This window comes from Taudactylus pleione, unplaced genomic scaffold (genome assembly GCF_031769625.1).
Source record: "Taudactylus pleione unplaced genomic scaffold, aTauple2 ptg001661l, whole genome shotgun sequence".
Classification (NCBI taxonomy): Eukaryota; Metazoa; Chordata; class Amphibia; order Anura; family Myobatrachidae; genus Taudactylus; species Taudactylus pleione.
The window spans coordinates 2,952,874-2,972,845 of NW_028286058.1; the positions used below are offsets into that span (position 1 = coordinate 2,952,874).

The 19,972-nt window shown below is 44.4% G+C and overlaps 1 protein-coding gene across 3 annotated transcripts in view; it reads right to left on the reverse strand.

The window, feature by feature from the left end:
• Positions 1-19,972, reverse strand: part of LOC148442013 (cholesterol 24-hydroxylase-like) — an 86,136-nt gene that overhangs the window by 7,120 nt on the left and 59,044 nt on the right. The window contains exon 15 of one of the 3 annotated variants that reach the window (XM_088464382.1): positions 12,540-12,926. The exons of the other annotated variants lie outside the window; for them this stretch is intronic. Coding sequence (XP_088320508.1) covers positions 12,876-12,926 — 51 coding nt within the window. The 3' untranslated portion in view covers positions 12,540-12,875. Of the gene's footprint in view, positions 1-12,539; positions 12,927-19,972 lie in introns of those variants that run through there. 3 annotated transcript variants of the gene reach the window in all.

The following is a 19,972-nucleotide window of genomic DNA, read 5'->3' on the forward strand; positions in this document are numbered from 1 at the left end:
TCATACACACAGAGGAATCAGAGCAGGCTTTCCTTAATCTTAAAGATAGTCTGACAAGAGCACCTGCATTGGGAATACCTGATTATGAAAAACCTTTTGATTTGTATTGTACGGAAGCTGATGGTTGTGCAGCAGGTGTCCTCACACAAAAACATGGTGATGCCAGTAGGTCCGTAGCATACTACAGTTCACAATTGGACACTGTGGCAAGATCACTCCCAACGTGTTTAAGAAGTGTAGCAGCAGCTGCTCTACTGGTCAATAAGAGTGAGGATGTGGTACTAGGCCATTATATGATTGTCTATACTCCCCATGATGTATCTGCTTTGCTAAACTCTGCCCAAACCAGACATGTCTACTCAGCTAGGTTCACAAAATGGGAACTGGCCTTAATAGCGCCAGCAAACATCACCATCAAAAGGTGCAGTACATTAAATCCAGCTACGTATTTACCATATGTGCAACATGATGCACAAGGGTGGAGAGAGGTGAGTCACTGGCGAAAGGTGAGTTCTGCAGGTATATTGATGCACATGATTGTATGGAATATCTGAATCAAACCTTTACTGCAAGACCTGACATATGGGATATACCCTTAGAAAATGTAGATGTGACATTTTACATGGATGGGAGTTGTCATAGACAACACTGGAGAGTTATGTACAGGTTATGCTGTGGTAAATGACGAGGATGTTATAGAAGCTGAACCTTTAGGCCCACCACACTCGGCCCAAGTGGCGGAACTAGTGACACTAAAGAGAGCGTGTGAATTAGTGGAAGGTAAATCTGCTAATATCTACACTGACTCTAGGTAGGCCTTCGGGGTAGTACACGATTTCAGTGCCCTATGGCGTAAGAGATAGTTTATGACAGCAGCAGGCACACCAATTGCACATTCCAGACAAATAAAAGGACTACTGACAGCAATCCAATTGCCTAAGGCAGTAGCAGTAATTAAGTGTAAAGCCCATACATGTGAGGATGATTCAGTGTCACTGGGCAACAACAGGGCAGACGAAGCTGCAAAATTGGCAGCAGGGTTAAAAATGAATGTACCAACTGAACAAATGATAACTTTTCAAACGATTGACATGCTGAAATTAATTGAGATGCAAAATTTGTGTTCCATGCAGGAAAAGGCAGTCTGGAGGTCCAAGGGATGTGGGCAAGAGTCTTCTGGTCTCTGGAGAGATGGACAAGGTTTAGCCAGTGGGTCCCAAGGCGTACAACCCAAGCCTGGCTGAGGCAGCACACGGTCTGACTCATTTGGGAAAGCAAGGTATGTGCAATTTGGTGAGAGCATACTGGTGTGCACCGGGTTTTTCTTTTCAAGCGGAAAAGAGAGCAATGTCCTGTCTGACCTGCTTGAGGAAAAACATTGGGAAAACGATCCCTACCAAACCATCCCACATTCCTCCGACCGACGGACCTTTTCAGGTAATACAAATTGATTTCATCCAATTACTACCCTGCAGGAATAGCAGTGATAGCGTGTAACCATCTGTTTTTATATTGAACAATAACTTTTTGTGCTTTGTGACCACACTCAAAGTCTGAGAGCATTTATTTCTTGTGCAACTCATAACGCTAAATAGCGACAATTTTAGAAGGCATAGACAGGCAGGAATCGATAGTTTTGAAGTGTGATTTGCTCTTCGATTTGTAAATGAATATGCCAAATCGAACAGCAAATCACTGTTCAAAACCAACTCAAATCTAATTTGTTTTGCAAATCACAAAACAAATCGAATAATAGTAAATCTGGCAAAATCACTTGTTTTGCAACATTCGATTTGAGTCGGTTAGCGAATGCACAATATCCTGCATGTGAACGCTGTTTATTAGCTGCATGCGGGCACATCTGCCCCAAGTCACATAAACCTAACTAGCATCTTTTCCCAAACCCCTAATAATTACACATGTGTCCATTTGAAACGACCTGTTAAATGTCCTGTAACAGAAGCACCGTGATGGGGAACCAATGGGATCAGCAACAAACCTCTCTATTGTGTTGTCTATTTCTGTTAGGGTATAAATATGTGTGTTGTGACCCCCTTCTGGAGTCTTCTTGCTGATTGCTGATTGACGGAAGTTTCTTGCTGATGCCGGTATCTGGGCTCAGAAGCGCGTGCGTATGTATAACTGTATCTTGGCTCTGTATGATTTCTTTGCGCTAAATTGTACTTCGATCACAGCATGTAACTATCTGTAATTTTACTTGAATAATACTTTGTGCTTTGGAAACACATATTCAAGGTCTGAAGGCATGTATTTACTGTATGACTGTGTATGCAAATAGCGTCAATTTTAGAGGTTTATAGGCAGGTTTTAGAAGGTATAGGTAGGAGCGTATAGAGGTTCAAATTCAGTATCCTTAGGTGGGGGCTCGTAGTGTGAGGTCACTTACCTACTCACACGATATACATACGGTTATCGATATCTCACCAAAGGGTGGATAGTGGACACACGCAGGGTTTACCTGCAACCACTCAGTGCTGAGAGATCGCTACCCATTATTGTGTAAGCAAGGTACGCTGACTAGAATTCAGGGACAAGAAAGGAAAAGTTTGTTTTCCTTTGTTAATAGTATTGTACGCTAAAAAAAAGGGGTGCCACTGCATTGCGTATACGGCTGAGACACATTTTTGCGCATGCAGTAAAGATGCACTTTTGCGTACGCAGCTAAAAGGATAAGTCATACGGTTGTGTAGTAGTCGCATTATTGTGTATGCTACTGGTCGCACAATAGCGGATATGTATTTCTGGTTGTGCTGCCACATGTTTAAACAAAGCCGTTGAGTTTACATTATCAATTGTTGCCAATAACTGGGTTAACATGTATTTTTTTTCTGCACAGGAAAAAGGGTGTAACTGTGAGTATTTGTTTAGGGTGTAACACAGTTCTTAAATGTTAAGGGTATTGTATGACCCTTAAGGGCTAGGTGCAGGAGTTAGCCTAGCTGCTCGGTAGTAGCTACCGTTCTATACACATCAGCAGGTGTACATGTTGTCTTTGTTGTAGGGACCGGCTCTCAGTGTGATTACAGTGTTTAGTAATTAGGTTGGGTTATTTGGGCATTGTAATTAAGCCACACTGGAAACTTGTGATTGTAAACTGAGAGATAATAAGTGAGTGGAGGCATCTAGAAATTTCTTCCATAGGTGAGTGGAGGCATCTAGAAATTTCTACCATAGGTGAGTGGGGACATCTATAAATGTCTTCTATTGGTGAGTGGGGGCATCTAGAAATTTCTTCCATAGGTAAGTGAGAGTATCTAGACTGTCTTTCACAAGTTTAAAGTTTTATTGAAAAACGTAGGAGTTGTCCCAAGATGGGAGTCACGCAAACAATAGAAATGTTAGACAATGATTTGCTGCTGTTGGAAGCACCACTTGGGTCGGCAAGACATATTATGCATATTAAGTATGGTGCCAATGCAACCAGGTATTGTGATTTATGGTTTAATATGACGAGGAAGAGTGTTAGACCATTTCCTAGAATTGGTAGCTTTGATAAGGAGATATTGAATAATGTCCGAGCTCACATCTGTTTGGTGCATTTTCAAGTGAAAAGGATAAAATATTGTGAATGTTTGAAGTTGTGGCAGCATGAAGAGGATGCGTGGCTTAAAAATGTGCAAGCGACGCAAACTAGCGTTGCGAACGCATTGTTGGGAAAATACACCCGCGGCGCTAGATTGCAATGGGTGCGAGGTGCAAAATAGCATGCACGTATGGCAAGGTAGTGTTGTGGAAGGTATTGCCAGTAGTTCACGCGCACCACCACCACGTTATGTGGATGGGGGTGCAGGTACAGTTATTGAAAAAACCCATAAAAATGTAACAAACAGTTTGTACCCTCTCTTAAGTAACCATAAGGAAAATGTTTATGATGTGGATGATGAGCCTATTGTTATGTCTGCCATTTCCCATGCTGTACAAATGTTAGATGCTGCACCACGACAATCACAAGTGGTGCCACCATCTCCATCAGTAACAACACAGGAAGTGTTAACACCCTCTGCACCCATAGAGGAAGTTGTTAATACCATACATTGCAGCAACAGACTAAACCCCCAGCCAGGTAATAAGGTCAAAGGTAGCAGCGCAGCCGGTCTGCATCCCATTCGGACAATAACTGTTCCGAATGGAAATGCGGATGCGAACAGAATAGTGTCCACAAGGGAAGTGGTAATGCATTGTCCTTGGACTAGAGCGGAGCTAAATTCCATCATAAATGATTTCCCCGATCCTAAAAAGGAATTAGCCAAATGTCAAGGTTTTAGAGAAATATGGGTAGGTCCCACGAGCCAACCAATAAAGATTGGCAAGTGGTGTTAAGGGCCTGTTTACCATGCAATATCGAAATGACAAAATTTATCATGGATTGTGTATTGGATGGTGACGTTCCCTTAACAGATCAAGTAAACCAAGGTAACATTTCCCGTATTATAACTCAATTGGGTGTATATTTTCCAGTAGTAGTTAACTGGAACAAAATTTTCACCATAAAGCAAAAAGAAAGTGAATCTGCAGAAGATTATTGCGACCGGGCTCTGCAGGCTATCACCCAGTACACTGGGTTAGAATATATTAAAGATAGCACTCACCACAGGGGAATGATTGTCACTATACTCATGGATGGTCTTAAAGAAGACCTAAAGACCCGGGTTCAGACCTCACAGTCTGGCTGGAGGGGAGTCACAATAGATACTCTCATAGAATCTGCAATTGAACATGATAAGAACATCACTAAAAAGAGAGACTCAGAGCGAGAAACTAATGGCTGTCAGTATTCAAGCTCTAGAAGGAATGACGGTAACATCACAGCCAGCAGACACACCTGCATCCACACCTGCACCTGCACCCGAACAATTACACGTCCTCACTAATCCTATACCACCGCAAATACAGCCCTACCTCACTTATCACACACAACCACAATTTCCATACTATCCTCTCTCTCAATATCCTTACCCTTACCCACCACCTTTCCCTCCTGCTCAACCCTCACAGCAAACCTTTCATTCACCCCGCTCACAAAAATGTTTTAACTGCAACCAAGTGGGACACCTAAGTAAGTACTGTAAAGTGAAGAATGTAGGACTCCCAAACCAGACAGTATCTGTATACCCTCATAAGGGATATACACAGAATACAGGAAACCTCCAACAGGCACCAGCTCCAATTGTGGCTGTTAATGCTTTATTGGAGAGTGGGAGCCAACGCTAGGAGTCGGGTCATACCTGTGGTCTACAGATAGACAGGTTGACGGGAAGTACTAGGGAAAACCGGTAATGGTAATTGATGTAACTAATACCCAATCTCTGTTCTGCTTTCTTCTCTGTGCCTCTTCATCCTGACTGTTAGTACCTTTTTGCTTTCACATAGGGGGAGGTGTACACCACACATGGACACGAGTGTCCCATGGGTTCATAGACAACCCCAGTATCTTCTCCCAGGCCTTATACGACTGTTTACAATCTTTTCAACCTGCCAATGGATCTGTTCTGATACAATATGTGAACAATTTATTGTTGTGCCCTGTTTCATTTGTGCCATGTTTCAATGATATTAAACTGTTGTGCTTTATCTATTACACACAGGACACAAGGTTGCCAAGGACAAACGACAGCCATGCCAGGCTAAGGTCAAATACTTGGAATACTGTCCAAACCCAGGGGCCTAGGCAATATTTAGAGCAGTAGCTATTGATAACAGGATTTAATTGCAGGAATTTGTATGCAGATACGATATCCCTAGAATTATTAAAAGTTATAGGGGTACTCATTTCACAGGTGACGTCTTCCAGAACATGTGTAAGGTGATGGGTATTAATATCAAGATCATCCCAGACTGTCTTTTTATCTTGTCGAAACCGGATAATTTGGTAAGACAGAGTCTGTTTGCAATCTAGAAAACCTGAAAGATGCCATCTTGTGAATGGCAGCAAGTCTCCATCTTAGAAAAAGAAAGCTTACACAGCGCCATCTTGCCAAAAATACATAATACCAACACACAGCGCCATATTGCTAAAAAGTCGCAATTTAGCTATTCAGCACGCAAAGTTGCTAAAAAGTAACACAAACAGCTTTTTAATAATCTTCCCCAACACATACCGACAGTTTTCAGCACACATAAAAATGACTTCCCAACATGATAAAATCTCACAGCACTATTTTGTAAAAAAAATAGATAGTCAGCCTTCCCTCATACGCAGGCAGACAGTGTTTAACACATAAACACTAATTTATTAGCATTTGGAATCCTATACAAAGCCCATCCTGGAGAAACTCCCTATACCATAACACGACACAATATACCGTGGTGCTATGAGCATTTTTACATAAGAATATATGAGCTGTGGCAATTGTAATGTAGCCTAGCTATGGAGCTACACAACTGAGTCCATCCCCACAACCAAAGCAAGCAGAATAAAGAGTGAGGCTCCGACTGCACTGCTGGGAGCCTCCACCCTGTATGTGAACTAAATTCACTGTATAAACACATTTTGTAATTGCAGTTTAAAAACATCAGAAAAATACATGTGTGCTTATGTGTATATATATATATACATATATATATATATATGCATGTGTGTGCATGTGGCCCATCATGCATGGACTTACGTGTATAATATCACACACAGACTTATATTTGAAAAGTAGCAAAATTCCCTGCAACTCATACACTCAATGTTAAACAGAACACAGTCAGCTTTTTAGTGATCCTTCCCCAAATCATACTGGCATGGCCACACACACACATAGATGCCCTTCCAGCCTAGTGCTGCTCGCTAAATGCCCCACCGACCCTCAGACGCACAACGCAATTCAGTGCTGTTTCTCCCTGCATACATACATTTAAAAGCAATGGTCCCGTAACGCAAAAAGGATAATTATTACTTGGTTTAAACGCAATGTCAGTATATAAAGAAATTAATGTTTTCTGTAACTATGGCTTAGTAAATGACAATTGGACTGTGTTTGGTGCCATACTGATCTACTCTGTTTCAACAGCGTTCTGTTGGCATCGGTGAGAAGATCAGAACATGCGGCTATGAAATATGAATGTTAGAGAGAATAACTTCTTGAAATGTTGTATACCATAGTTTAGACTAGATTTATTATGCAGCGGGAAAGTGGACACAATCAGGTTGTTGGAGGCTGGGTTGTGTCTTTGCACTGACCTATGAATTGTACCGTAACGGAAGAAGCAAGAAGAGGAACCAATGAGAACCTGCCAACGTATTCTATTGTATTGCTTAACCCAGTACGGGTATATATGTGAGTGTTCTGAAACAAGATGTCAGTCTGCAGTGTTCCTGTTATGCTGTTTGACGGAGGTCTCATTATTGATGCCGGTATCTGGTCCCAGAGCGCACGCGTATGTATTGACTGTACCTTATGACCTAATGTTTGTACAATTTATTTTGCGCTCATTGTTAGATCATAGCGTGGTAACATCTGTACTTTACCTGAATAATAATCTTTAGCGCATTGGACCGCTATTCAACTGTCTTAGAGGGGTATTCAATATGGGTGTTTTTTGCGTTAATATCGCACTTTTTATCGTTTTTGCATTAATATCACTTGTTTTAGTTTTACACTGTATTCAATATCAAAGACTTATCGCAGTTTTGAAAAGTCTTTGATAAAAAACGGTGATAACATTTCACCATTGAATAGGTGTCGAAAAAAAGTGCAGAATTGGGGTTTAGGGGTGCAGGCTTAAAAAAATAGCCTGCACCCCTGAGACTGACATTTAATAAAGAACTGTGTCAAAAAAAGTTTAAAAAAAAAATAGGGACACCACAAAAAATTAATTTAAAAATTGGGATGCAAAAAAAAAAAAAAATGGGAGAAATTGTTAAACAATAGGGAAATAGGTTCAGGGCTATTCTGCAAAGATGCGGTAGGTGTTTTCTAGAATAGAATTATAGCGGCAGGTGCATAAATGCAGAATTTTTAAAAACTGACTTTAGGGACTTAAAAATATGCTAGTACCCATTTTCATGTACCCCAAATTTGATGGGACCACTTAAAAAAATGAAAATAATAACCTAAGTGCTCTTCTGCATCACTTCTTCAATGTCTGGAAAAAAGCACCTGCTGCGGCTATTTAAATCCCCGACTTTCAATTAAAGGCTAAAACGGGGGTATCCATAGTGTTCCCCCATGTTTTTACAACTTTAGGGGGGTCTTACAATTATTTTAAGGAAAAATTCGTAACTTTACGCAAATCCAACTTCGGAGTTTCCCGTTTTCGTTAATTTTATTTTGAATACGGGGATAAGCGGGAGCGCGCACCATACCTTTACGCAGAACAAAACTCCGATATGAAACGTTAACTTCACCAGGGAAGTTAACCTTTCATATTGAATACCCCTCTTAGAGTTTTATTAATGGTATAATTAAACACAGCGCTAATTAGCGACATCTTGTGGTTTTAGAAGGTATAGGCAGGTTTTGTCTTAGAGGTTCTAGGCAGGTGAATCTTAGAGGTTTATAGGCAGGAATGTACTAAAGGTTTATTTACGATTCAACAATCTGTCCCCCTTTGAGATACTAACAGGCAGCCTCATGTGAAAATAATATAATGAGGTTACTGTGCAGGGTCACACGAAGATGAGTAAGAATAATAGAAATTGAAAGTGTTATTAACTAACATGTCTGAAGCAAACTGTCATGATGTTGAATCTGGAGAATTTGTTATGATCCAAATTTTTTTATGCTCAGGTTGTCTGATAGATCGGTAGGAAGGTCCGTATCAGGTGTTGACGAGTACCAGATCCTTGAAGGTGGCCGAGAGAGATATCCGGGTCCATTCCACTCATTGTAGAAAGGTCAACCAACCGGTGGAGATACGGGGTGGAGTCGAGGCAGATAACGTGAACCTGTCGATTGTGAGCCTGTTCCGGGAGGGTTAAAAGGTGCGGTGAGATACCTGAGCTAAAGAAATGTGTAGATCAGTGCTTCCAGCAATGGAGTGGTCTGCTGTGGTCATCCTAGTTCTTTCTTACAGAGTTTCTGTCGTGATGATCTGTTTGGGGATATCCCGTTTCTGTGATGGAGGACAGAGGATGGAGAGGGGAGCTGATAGTGATATTAATGAAGTGGAGTTTAGAGGAGTACTATGCCAAATCAGGGGAGTGTCTGATCAATCTTAGTACCATAATTGTTATGTTATTTGGGAAGAATACTTCCAGAAATGATGACCCTTACACATGTTGAAATGCTTGGTATTCATAAAAACACACCATCACCATATCTTCACACGCAGTATGAACACAGAGGCAAAAGAAATATGATACCTGGTGACGTGCATAAAGCCACTCAGTTAATTAGTGAGACAACTGGCTTTCAAGATTTAGTAGCAATGGATCCTACCAGGATCACTCGGGGTACACAAAATTTTAGATGTATTCAGGATCTTGCTAAATTGATAGATAATATCACCGAGATGTATGATGACACCTTCAGGTGTACAGGTAGAGAATTGCAAGCGTACAAAAAAGAACTGGTGCAACACAGACTAGTGTTAAACTATTTAACTGCTGTCACTGGAGGATACTGCGTAACTGTGGCCATCCAATTTGGAGTGAAGTGTTGCACCTATGTCACCAATGATACCAGCGACCCAAGGAGGTGATAGACCGGAAGATGGATGAAATTCTGCAGCTAAAATGGAAATTTCGAAAGAACCATAACGCTTCAGTGGCTGAAGTAGAGGAGAAGGTAGAGGAATGGGTTTCATGGTTGAACCCCGTGAAATGGTTCTCAGGCCTAGGGAAATGGGTCCAGGAAATGATCTCAAGCATAGGTAAACTCCTGATCCTTATACTGATTGTCATCATAGTAATTGGCATATGTGTCCGGTGTGTTCCTAATGTGTTGAAGTGTGGAAAATGTAAAAATAAGGTAAATCGGAAGAGCGAAAGTATGATGGTGGTCAGTAATGACAATATGAATACTGAGGTAAATATAGAACTGCATTACAACCCTGAACTTGGAAATACCATCATATAATGTATTAAATTTAGGAATGCGTAAAATGTATTATTAAAATTTTATTTTTCTCATTTAAACATCTTAGATGATGTAAGTCTCTATTCCCCTTCAAAACTTCCTTTATAGGACTGGTGCATCCCCAAATCTTTCACATGATCTCCCAAGATCTGCGGTGTGCGTACAATGGTAGTTTTATGTTCCCCCCTAGAGACTCATCATAGATGGATTGAAACCACCTTGTGCCATCCCATAAAAATAATGTTAAATAATACCCCATATGCAAGCCTAAAATTAATTCTAAAATCAGAGTATGATAGCATGTTGTTTGCTATCAAAGGGTGGACCTTCAAAGCTAGTTTAGTGGCTGAGACAGAATCAGTGTAAAATTAGCTTGGAGCGATGCCATCTTGCGAATAGCAACCAGATTCCATCTTAAAAATCAGAATCTGCACGACGCCATTTTGCGAATGGCCGTCCAGAGCCATTTTAAGTTACAACTCACGAACTAACTACATATGGCAATGTTTTTGATAATCCTTTTAGTAGCCATGACAGGCCCATTCTGGGGACAACCTTGCATAGAGAGTAGTGGCGTAACTAGGAGGGGGTCGGGCGGGGTACGTGCCCTGGGCGCCGTTGGACCGGCGGCGCGGGGGGGGTGCCGCCGGCCACGGTACCGGCCCGCCCTAGTTAGCCAGTGTAGCGCCGACCGCAATGAGTGCGGTCAGCGCTACACATTTACACAGGACCGGCGCTAGGCTTCCAGCTCCGGTCCTGTGCTGCACGCCTGAGCCCGTTCCCTCCCCCTGAGCGCTTGCCCAATAGCGCTAGGAGGCGGGCTCAGGCTGTGCATAACACATGCATCGCCGCCAGCGCTGGCAGCGATGCGTGTGTTAAACAGCAGCCAATGAGAGTCAGATAGACTCTCATTGACTACTGCAGCACCCACTGCAAGACTGGCGGGCGGGAGCGGCATCGCGGACAGGAGCAGGAGCAGTGTGGAATCAGGTAAGTATATTTTTATGTATATTTATTTATTTTTAAACCTATCTGCACAATGGGGGAGGGGTTGGCTACTAATGGGGGGACCTCTACTGGGAGAGGTGTGGCTACTACTGGGGGTGCCATTGGGAGGACCTCTACTGGGGGAGGGCTACTCTACTGGGGACTACTACTTGGGGGGGACTACCACTGGGGGCATTCTAAAAGGGGCCTATCACTAGAGGCTCTGCACTCGGGGGACCACTACTGGGGGCAATAATAGGAAGGGCCACTACAGGGACCACTGGATAGGGGGGGGTCACTACTGGGAGCCTGCATCAGGGGGACCACTACTGGGGGCACTGCATGGGAGGGGGGACACTACTGCTGGGGGCACTATATAAGGGGCTTACTGCTCGGGGCACTGCGGGGACCACTACAGGGGGGGGATCACTACAGGGTGCCTGCATAAGGGGACCACTACTGGGAAAACTGCATGTGGGGGACTACTGCTGGGGGCACTATATAAAAGGGCACTGCATAGGGGGGGACTACTACTGGGGGCACCATATAAAGGGCACTGCATAAGGGGATACCGCTACTGGGTGCACTGCATTGTGGGGACTGCTACTGGGGGCACTGCATAAGGGGGAACACTATGTGGGGCACTGCATTTGTGGGGGCCACTACTGGGGGTACTGAGTAAGGGGAACTAATTGGGGGCTGTATAAGAGGGACCACTACTGGGGATACTGTATAAGGGGCACTACTATGGGCCTGCATGAGAGGGACCACAACTGCACACTGGGGGTACTGTATAAGGGGTACTACTGGGGTTAAGGTGCATATGGATAGGAATGTTCAGTTTGAAAATAAAGGGGTCATGTTGACACACCCCATTCTTAAGTGACCACGCCCAGGCCCCCCCCATGACCACATGGGGGGCCTCCCTTTTCAAATTTGTCCTGGGCTCCAAATACCCTAGTTACACCACTGATAGAGAGATACCAAAACAACTAGAAAAACAGCCTCCTGAGAAAAGTAAATAGAAAAGACAATACACCTGGAACTGTGGGTGTTTTTGCATGTAAAGGGAGAGACCCCACATGTGGACAGGACACTTGAATTTGACTAAATGAACAATGGTAAGAAATCTGCTCTTTTAAACTCACTATCAGACAGGCTGGCACCAGCACACAGCTGGGGGTCTCCACCCTGTTTGAGAGTGAATCTCATTACTAATAACACATTGCATTGCAGTTAAAAATGTTAGTAAGTGTTGAATCGTAAATAAACCTTTAGTACATTCCTGCCTATAAACCTCTAAGATTCACCTGCCTAGAACCTCTAAGACAAAACCTGCTTATACCTTCTAAAACCACAAGATGTCGCTAATTAGGGTTGTGTTTAATTATACCATTAATAAAACTCTAAGACAGTTGAATAGCGGTCCAACGCGCTAAAGATTATTATTCAGGTAAAAGTACAGATGTTACCACGCTATGATCTAACAACGAGCGCAATATAAATTGTACAAATATTAGGTCATAAGGTACAGTCAATGCATACGCGTGCGCTCTGGGACCAGATACCGGCATCAATAATGAGACCTTCGTCGAACAGCATAACTGGAACACCGCAGACTGGCATCTTGTTTCAGAGCACTCACATATATACCCGTACTGGGATAAGCAATACAATAGAATACGTTGGCAGGTTCTTATTGGTTCCTCTTCTTGCTTCTTCCGTTACGGTACAATTCATAGGTCAGTGCAAAGACTCAACCCAGCCACTAACAGCCTGATTGAGTTCACCTTCCCGCTGCATAATAAATCTAATCTAACTATGGCATACAACATTTCAAGAAGTTATTCTCTCTAACATTCATATTACATAGCCGCATGTTCTGATCTCCTCACCGATGCCCCCGGAACGCTGTGGGAACAGAGTAGATCAGTACGGCACCAAACACGGTCCAATTGTCATTTACTAAGCCATAGTTACAGAAAACATTCATTTCTTTATATGCTGACATTGCGATTAAACCAAGTAATAATCATTCTTTTCGCGCTGCGGGACCATTGCTTTTAAATGTGTATGCGGGGAGAAACAGCACTAAATTGTGTTGTGTGTTTGAGGGTCTGTGGGGCACTTAGCGACCAGCACTAAGTTGGAAAGGCTTCTGTGTATGTGTGTGAGCGTGCCAGTATGGGTTTGGGAAAGGTCAATAAAAAGCTGGCTGTGCGTCTAAATCGCTATTTTGCGTTGTCCTATGTTTAACATGAAGTGCAGGGAAAACACCACTAATTTGCTACTTTTTGCTACATCGCGTATGTGTTTAATGTGAATGCAGGGAAAACACCACTACTTTGCTACTACTCAAATATGTCTGTAGTGATTTTAATGTCTTGGAAAGTTATTTTATGTCTGCTAAACACCGTCGGTAGGTGTTAGGGGAAGATTGTTAAAAAGCTGTTCGTGCTACTTTTTAGCAACTTTGCGTTGTGAGTAGCAAAATTGCTATTTTTAGCAATTTTGCACTGTGGTTTGTGTACTATGTACTTTTGACAAAATGGCACTTGTGTAAGCTTTCTTTTCTAAAATGGAGTCTTGCTGCCATTCACAAGATGGCGTCTTGCGGCCAGTCGCAAGATGGCGTCGCCGCGATAAAATTTTAAGCTGAACTTGTCTCAGCCAATTATTCAGCTTTGACATAAGGAATGACATATATATATATTAAATCCATCATAAATAGAATCACATGCATAAACACTGCACATTACGCACAGTTGCGCTGTTAACATGACGCACATTAGCGAATGCACAATATCCTGCATGTGAACGCTGTTTATTAGCTGCATGCAGGCACATCTGCCCCAAGTCACATAAACCTAACTAGCATCTTTTCCCAAACCCCTAATAATTACACGTGTCCATTTGAAACGACCTGTTAAATGTCCTGTAACAGAAGCACCCGGATGGGGAACCAATGGGATCAGCAACAAACCTCTCTATTGTGTTGTCTATTTCTGTTAGGGTATAAATTAGGGGTGTGCACCGGCCACTTTTCGTGTTTTGTGTTTTGGTTTTGGATCTGGATCTTTCTTCGTGTTTTGGATCTGGATTGGTTTTGCCAAAACCACCCTTCCGTGTTTTGGGTTCTGGGTTTTGTGTTTTGGATCTGTATTTTTTTGAAAAAAAGCATAAAAACAGCTAAAATCACAGAATTTGTAGGTTTTTCTGCTCCTATGCTATTATTAACCTCAATAACCTTAATTTCCACTCATTTCCAGTCTATTCTGAACACCTCACACCTCACAATAGTGTTTTTATGTCCAAAAGGTTGCACCGAGGTAGCTGGATGACTATGCTAAGCGACACGAGTGGGCGGCACAAACACGTGACCCATCTAGGAGTGACACTGCAGTGGCAGGCAGGATAGCAGTTAGAAAAACTAGGCCCCAAACTGTACATAATGCAAAGAAAAAAAGAGGTGCAAGATGGAATTGTCCTTGGGCCCCCCAACCCACCCTTATGTTGTATAAACAGGACATGCACACTTTAACAAATCAATCATTTCAGCGCCAGGGTCTGCCACACAACTGTGGCTGAAATGATTGGTTCGTTTGGGCCCCCACAAAACAAGCTGGCAATTAATGTGTCCCTGCACAAACTGGCTCTACGGAGGCAAGATGTCATCCTCATCCTCCTCATCCACCGATTCCTCACCCTCTTCAGTGTGTACATCCTCATCCTCACAAAGTATTAACTCGTCCCCACTTGAATCCACCACCACAGGTCCCTCTGTACCTTCTGGAGGCTGGTCTCCCTGGAAGAGCTGATAATTCATTTTGATGAACATCATCTTCTCCACATTCTGTGGAAGCAACCTCCTACGCCTTTCGCTGACAAGGTTCCCGGCTGCACTAAACACTCTTTCGGAGTACACACTGGAGGGGGGGCAACTCAGGTAAAATAGAGCCAGTTTGTACAGGGGCCTCCAAATTGCCTCTTTTTCCTGCCAGTACAGGTATGGACTGTCTGACATGCCTACTTGGATGCTGTCACCGATGTAATCCTCCACCATTCTGTCAATGGTGACAGTATCATATGCAGTGACAGTAGACATGTCAGAAATTGTTGCCAGGTCCTTCAGTCCGGACCAGATGTCCAAAGTTGGTCCTGCCTGCCCTGCATCACCGCCAGCGGGTTGCTTAGGATACCTAAGTTTTTTCCTGGCAGCCCCAGTTGCGGGAGAAAATGAAGAAGGAGCCGTTGACGTGTCACGTTCCGCTTCAGCTGACAGTGTGTTCACCAGCAGGTCTTTGCACCTCTGCAGGCTTGTGTCGGCCGGAAAGAGAGACACCACATAGGCTTTAAACCTAGGATCGAGCACGGTGGCCAAAATGTAGTGGTCTGATTTCAACAGATTGACCACCCTGGAATCCTGGCAAAGCGAATGAAGGGCTTCATCCACAAGTCCCACATGCCGAGCGGAATCGCTCCGTCTTAGCTCCTCCTTCACTTTCTCCAGCTGCTTCTGCAAAAGCCTGATGAGGGGAATGACCTGACTCAAGCTGGCAGTGTCTGAACTGACTTCACGTGTGGCAAGTTCGAAGGGCTGAAGAACCTTGCACAACACGGAAATCATTCTCCACTGCGCTTGAGTCAGGTGCATACCCCCTCCTTTGCCTATGTCATAGGTGGATGTATAGGCTTGTATGGCCTTTTGCTGCTCCTCCATCCTCTGAAGCATATAGAGGGTTGAGTTCCACCGCGTCACAACCTCTTGCTTCAGGTGATGGCGGGGCAGGTTCAAGAGTGTTTGCTGGCGCTCCAGTCTTCGGCACGCAGTCGCTGAATGGCGAAAGTGGCCAGAAATTTTAAAGCGTCTCCTGCACGCCCCTGTCGCTTTTCAGAAAATTCTGCACCACCAAGTTTATTGTGTGAGCAAAACATGGGACATGCTGGAATTTGCCCAGATGTAATGCCCGCACAATATTGGTGGCGTTGTCAGATATCACAAATCCCCAGGAGAGTCTAAGTGGGGTAAGCCACTGGGCGATGATTTCCCTCAGTTTCTCTAAGAGGTTGTCGGCGGTGTGCCTCTTACTGAAACCGGTGATACACAGCGTAGCCTGCCTTGTAACGAGCTGGCGTTTCTGAGATGCTGCTACTGGTGACGCTGCTGCTGTTGCTGCGTAAGGTGATACATCTACCCAGTGGGCTGTCACAGTCATATAGTCCTTAGTCTGCCCTGTTCCACTTGTCCACATGTCCGTGGTTAAGTGGACATTGTGTACAACGGCATTTTTCAGGACACTGAGGACACTTTTTCTGACGTTTCTGTACAGTCTCGGTATCGCCTGCCTAGTGAAGTGGAATCTAGACGGGATTTGGAACCGGGGACACACTACCTCCATCAATTGTCTAAATCCCACTGCACTAATGGCGGATACCGGACGCACGTCTAACACCAACATAGCAGTCAAGGCCTCAGTTATACGTTTTGCTTCAGGATGACTGCTGTCGTACTTCATCCTCCTCGCTAAGGACTGTTGGAGGGTCAATTGTTTAGTAAAAGTAGTGGTGTTCCTACTTCCTCTCTGGGATGATGAACGACTCCCAGCAGCAGCAGCAACAGCAGCAGCGGCAGCAGTAGGCGTAGCAATGCAGGATCCTCCGGAGGAATCCCGGATAGGAGAGTCAGTCATGCCAGTGATATGGCCTGCAGGACTACTTCCGATCCTGACTAAGGAGGAAATTGACGAGGAGGGAGTTGACGGTGTGGTTTGCAGGCGCTTGGATACAACAGGACAACGGGATTTAGGTGTCCCTGGACTGCTTACGGTCTGAGCCAAAGTTTCTGAACTTGACAGTAACTTTTTATGAACGCGCTGCAGGTGCCGTATAAGGGAGGATGTTCCTAGGTGGTTGACGTCCCTACCCCTACTTATTTCACCTTTACATATGGTACATATGGCAAGACAGTTGTTGTCCGGATTTGGATAGAAATATTGCCAGACCAAAGAGGTGGAATGTTTGGTCTTCTGCCCAGGCATGACCGTGATGGGCTTTTTCATCCCACGGACAACAACTGTCTCCCCCGGAGCCTGATTTAAACAAACCACATCACCATCAGAATCCTCCTCGCCAACTTCCTCCTCAGCGCCAGCTACACCAGTATCCTCATCCTGTTGTACTTCAACAGTGACATCTTCAATTTGCATATCAGCAAGTGGACTGTGGGTGCTCCTTTCAGCACTTGCAGGGGGCGTGCAAATGGTGGAAAGAGCCACCTCTTCCCGTCCAGTGCTGGGAAGGTCAGGCATCGCAACCACCACCACACTTGGACTCTCTTTGGGGATTTGTGATATCTTCTTAGAAAGCACAGTTCTTCGCTGTGCTTTTGCCAGCTTAACTCTTTTGATTTTTTTAGTGGGAGGAGTGCTTCCATCGTCATGTGAAGCTGAACCACTAGTCATGAACATACTAGGGATCGACCTTAGCCGTTCCTTGCCACTCCGTGTCGTAAATGGCATATTGGCAAGTTTACGTTTCTCTTCAGCTGATTTAAATGTCTTTTTCAAGGTAATTTTCCTGAACTTTGCCATTTGGGATTGTATGTGCCCTCTACTATGACATTGGGCATCGGCCTTGGCAGACGACGTTGATGGCATGTTATCGTCTATGTCATGACTAGTGGCAGCAGCTTCAGCACTAGGAGGAAGTGGTTCTTGATCTTTCTCTATTTTATTTTTATCGGAGAAAGTTTGGTCCTCCATTTATGTTATATCGATTTGATATATACGTGCGGCTAAACACAGAAAATAAATTTTTTTTTGGTTCGGACTGGAGTGTACTTTGTGGGTTACAGCACCCTTTAACGGTCAAGCCAGCCGGCCCTTTACTTATGACACAGGCGCACTCTTGGCACTACTTTGTTGATGCACGTGCGGCTACTGCGCACACAATTCACAAACACAGAAAATAATTTTTTTTTGGTTTGGACTGGAGTGTACTTTGGGGGTTACAGCACCCTTTAACGGTCAAGCCAGCCGGCCCTTTACTTATGACACAGGCGCACGCTTGGCACTACTTTGTTGATGCACGTGCGGCTACTGCGCACACAATTCACAAACACAGAAAATAATTTTTTTTTAGGTTTGGACTGGAGTGTACTTTCGGGGGTTACAGCACCCTTAACGGTCAAGCCAGCCGGCCCTTTACTTATGACACAGGCGCACGCTTGGCACTACTTTGTTGATGCACGTGCGGCTACTGCGCACACAATTCACAAACACAGAAAATAATTTTTTTTTTGGTTTGGACTGGAGTGTACTTTCGGGGGTTACAGCACCCTTAACGGTCAAGCCAGCCGGCCCTTTACTTATGACACAGGCGCACGCTTGGCACTACTTTGTTGATGCACGTGCGGCTACTGCGCACACAATTCACAAACACAGAAAATATATTATTTTTTTAGCACTTGGGGGGAGCACCCCTGATGGACAGAGCACCCCCTGGACAACACTACAGCACCCCTTTAGGACTGGGACACTGCACAGGACTTTGGAACTGACTGCACAACACAGTCCAGCCAGCCCCTATGGACTTTGAAGTAGTGGACACAGCCCCTATTAACAACAGCAGCACAGCACAACACAGCCAGCCCCTATGGACTTTGAAGTAGTGGACAACAGCAGCACTACACTACACTACACTACACAGCACTAACTCCCACCCTCCCTCTTCACTGTCCACAGCCGAGTGAGAAAATGGCGCCGACGCGGGTACCTTATATAGGATCCAAAACCCGCGAGACTCGGAAGGCGGGATGATGACGTTTTGCCTCGATGTCAGATCCGAGTCAGGCGGGAAAAGTCGAGCCTGACTCGGATCGGACTCGGATCGGGGGGGCTCGGGGGGGTTCGGATTTCAGAAATCCGAACCCGCTCACCCCTAGTATAAATATGTGTGTTGTGACCCCCTTCTGGAGCTTCTTGCTGATTGCTGATTGACGGAGGTTTCTTGCTGATGCTGGTATCTGGGCCCAGAAGCGCGTGCGTATGTATAACTGTATCTTGGGTCTGTATGATTTCTTTGCGCTAAATTGTACTTAAATCACAGCATGTAACTATCTGTACTTTTACTTGAATAATACTTTGTGCTTTGGAAACACATGTTCAAGGTCTGAAGGCATTTATTTACTGTATGACTGTGTACGCAAATAGCGTCAATTTTAGAGGTTTATAGGCAGGTTTTAGAAGGTATAGGTAGGAGCATATAGAGGTTCAAATTCAGTATCCTTAATTCATACTGTACAGGCTCCAGAGCGGAGTTTATACAACTACGGGTAATGCAGATTACACATCTCCACTAGTGAAGAGAAATAACTGGCTGGTAACTGGCCTTTGCACTGAGAAGTGTCAGCAGAAGTGCCAGCTGTGCGGAGTTGGGCGTACAGTACATGTAATTACGTCTGTTTTCAGGCATATCTTTTGCACCAAGAATAGGGCAAGACCATAGGAAAAGACAAAACATACAGATGTAGGTGGTCCATTTGCAAAGATGCATACAACCCTGCATACAGACCATTACACGCATTTAGGGCCCGATTCAGACCCGCTCGCTGGGCTGCGTTCGCACGTAGCCGGCCGATGTTTGCAATGTGCGCATACGTATATGACGCAGTACGTGTTCGCGAACTAGTCCATGCGATCGGGAAGTGTTCGCACTGAGCACACAGATGCCTCGCTAGATTGAGTGACAGGACGAGACGCTTGTGGGTGGTGACAGGGGCCGGTAGATGAAAACGGGGGTGTGGTGGTGCAAACGCAGGTGTGTTTGAGCGTCTTAAATCCATTTCAGAGGTGTGCATAATTAAGACACAGCGTTCTGGTACATGTTACATGGCTGAATTACACACTGAAGCACTCGTAGCGCTTGCGGTAGGGTATGGTCAGCCACAAGTGCTGCGT